Source organism: Octopus bimaculoides, chromosome 30 (assembly GCF_001194135.2).
Source record: "Octopus bimaculoides isolate UCB-OBI-ISO-001 chromosome 30, ASM119413v2, whole genome shotgun sequence".
NCBI lineage: Eukaryota > Metazoa > Mollusca > Cephalopoda > Octopoda > Octopodidae > Octopus > Octopus bimaculoides.
In genome coordinates, this window is record NC_069010.1 from 3,927,621 (window position 1) to 3,930,747 (window position 3,127).

Consider the following 3,127-nt stretch of genomic DNA (forward strand, 5'->3'; position numbering starts at 1 on the left):
GGGGGGGGGGGCAACACTTCGAATTAAAAGGAAGTTTGTCTTGCTTAGCTTCAATTTAACAGCCACCGCCTGACTGGCCTTCGTAGGATTTTCGAGCGAGATCGTTGCCAGTGCCCCCTGGACTGGCTCTTGTGCGGGTGGCACATAAAATACACCATTTTGAGCGTGGCCGTTGCCAGTACCGCGTGACTGGCCCTTGTGCCAGTGGCATGTAAAAGCACCCACTACACTCTCTGAGCGGTTGGCGTTAGGAAGGGCATCCAGCTGTAGAAACTCTGCCAAATCAGATTGGAGCCTGGTGTAGCCATCTAGTTTCACCAGTCCTCAGTCAAATCGTCCAACCCATGCTAGCATGGAAAGCGGACGTTAAACGATGAACGATTTCCCCACAAAAAAACTTCCTACTGTCTCTAAAATAGAAACCACATGAACAGCAAGTGTAATGATGTTTGCTTCTGATAAGACCCTATGGCGGGGCAACCTGAGAACTCGAACCCCCACCACAGCTTTGGTACTACAGACATGATTAGAATGACACAGGAAGGAATCAAGACAGATTCTTTGTCGAGTATTGAAATCTTAATGAATATATAACAAATGTTGTATATTTGTTTGAATAATTAAAAACTGCCAGTCACATGACATGTATTTGTTTTGTGTGGACTCCTGCTTTTTTTTCTTATATATATATATATATATATATATATATATATATATATATATATATATATATGTGTGTGTATATATATATATATATATATATATTTATATATATATATATGTATATAGTGTGTGTGTATATATATATATTGTTGTTGGCACTCTGTCGCTTACGATGTTGAGGGTTCCAGTTGATGCGATCAATGGAACAGCCTGCTCATGAAATAAACGTGCAAGTGGCTGAGCACTCCACAGACACGTGTACCCTTAATGTAGTTCTCGGGGGATATTCTGAGTGACACAGTGTGACAAGGCTGACCCTTTGAATTACAGGCACAACAGAAACAGGAAGTAAGAGTGAGAGAAAGTTGTGGTAAAAGAGTACAGCAGGGTTCGCCACCATCCCCTGCCGGAGCCTCGTGGAGCTTTAGGCGTTTTCGCTCAATAAACGCTCACAACGCCCAGTCTGGGAATCGAAACCGCAATCCTATGACCGCGAGTCTGTTGCCCTAACCACTGGGCCATTGTGCCTCCACTCCCAGATATACTATATTTGAATAAAAGACGTGATGGTCACAGCTGGAACATCTTTGATCATAGGTTGCTGGATCAGGACTGACCTGGGGCTAAACAACAACAAGGAAGGGCTACATTAGATAATGTAGTCCTAGATACACTATGCCTGAATAGAAGACAGGATGGTCACAGCTGGAACATCTTTGATCATAGGTCTGCTGGATCAGGAATGACCCAGGACTAAATTACAACAACTAGGGAAGAAGACATTTGAGGATATAGCCCTAGATAGACTATGCCATCTGTATTTGAATCTCGTTAAACCATCGTTAATTTTGTGTGTTTCAGGTGCTGGCTTTCACTTACAAGGCCCTTGCTGACCACCACATCTTTCTAGAAGGTACCTTGTTGAAACCCAATATGTGCACAGCTGGACACAGCTGCTCAAAGAAATTCACCCCTGAGCAAAATGCTGCAGCTACAGTCACAGCTCTGAGGAGAACCGTCCCCTCTGCTGTACCAGGTAAGTAACTCTTTTCTCTTGAAGACCACAGCTACGGGGGAAGATGGTGTGCTCTGCCATACACCTACCTTTCTTTATGAATGGTTTTGTCATTGGCTCATGACCATGCTGGAGCATTGCCTCCTGTAAATATTAAGTTATTGGCCTGTCGCCAACTCATAGGGTTGGCACCAGTTTGTCATTTGACTGTGGTCATACTGGAGCACTGCCTTTAGTAGAACGAATCTACCCCCCAGGATTTATTCTTTGTAAGCCTAGTACTTATTCTATTGCCAAACTAAGTTACGGTGACGTGGACACACCAACATCCGTGGTCAAGTTAATGGTGGCGGAACAAATACATACATATATACACGACAGGCTTCTTTCAGTTTCCGTTGACTGAATCCCCTCACAAAGATTTGGTCAACCTGAGGCTATAGCAAAAGACACTTGCCCAAGGTGCCTTCGCAGTGGGACTGAACCCAGAACCATGTGGTTAGGAAATAAGCTTCTTACCACACAGCTACACCTCAACTTTTTTTTTTAATTTTGAACTGAGTTTTGATTTGTGGTGTCAGGGAACTGCAGTACACACACACATGCTCGCTCGTGGGCATACACAGAGGAGCCTCTACATGGTCACTCTAGCTGCTAGAAGTAGCAGTCAAATCACACCCTTCTGAAGATACTCTCTTTACTCTTTTACTTGTTTCAGTCTTTTGACTGTGGCCATGCTGGAGCACCGCCTTTAGTCGAGCAAATCGACCCCAGGACTTATTCTTTAGAAGCCTAGTAATTATTCTATCGGTCTCTTTTGCTGAACCGCTAAGTTATGGGGACATAAACACACCAGCATCGGTTGTCAAGCGATGTTGAGGGGACAAACACAGACACACACACACACACACACACACACATATATACATATATACGACAGGCTTCTTTCAGTTTCCGTCTACCAAATCCACTCAGAAGGCTTTGGTCGGCCCGAGGCTATAGTAGAAGACACTTGCCCAAGATGCCACGCAGTGGGACTGAACCCGGGACCATGTGGTTGGCAAGCAAGCTACTTACTACACAGCCACTCCTACGGTCATGATTGGAATGTCGTGATGAGACCTGAACACCAGGCTTGTACAGGTCCCTGTCTACCAAACCCCACCTACAGACTTCATCAAACTGTGTGACAAAATTGAACCAGGAACCACAGGACCTGGTGCCAATCACTTTTTCTATCTGTCTGTTTGTCCCTTCTGTTTACTGTTATTATTGTTGTTGTTGTTGTTATTGTAGGTGTGACCTTCCTGTCAGGTGGTCAGTCAGAAGAAGATGCAACAATCAACCTCAATGCTATCAACATGTGCCCCTTACTCAAGCCATGGGCCCTGACCTTCTCATACGGCCGCGCCCTCCAAGCCAGTGTATTGAAGGCTTGGCAAGGCAAGG

General features: G+C 44.7%; 1 protein-coding gene across 1 annotated transcript in view; it reads left to right on the plus strand.

The window, feature by feature from the left end:
- The window catches only part of LOC106870342 (fructose-bisphosphate aldolase), a 28,738-nt gene that overhangs the window by 22,278 nt on the left and 3,333 nt on the right, over positions 1–3,127 (plus strand). The window contains exons 6-7 of the mRNA XM_052978083.1: positions 1,525–1,699; positions 2,975–3,121. Of these exons, the coding sequence (XP_052834043.1) occupies positions 1,525–1,699; positions 2,975–3,121 (322 nt within the window). The remainder of the gene's footprint in view (positions 1–1,524; positions 1,700–2,974; positions 3,122–3,127) is intronic.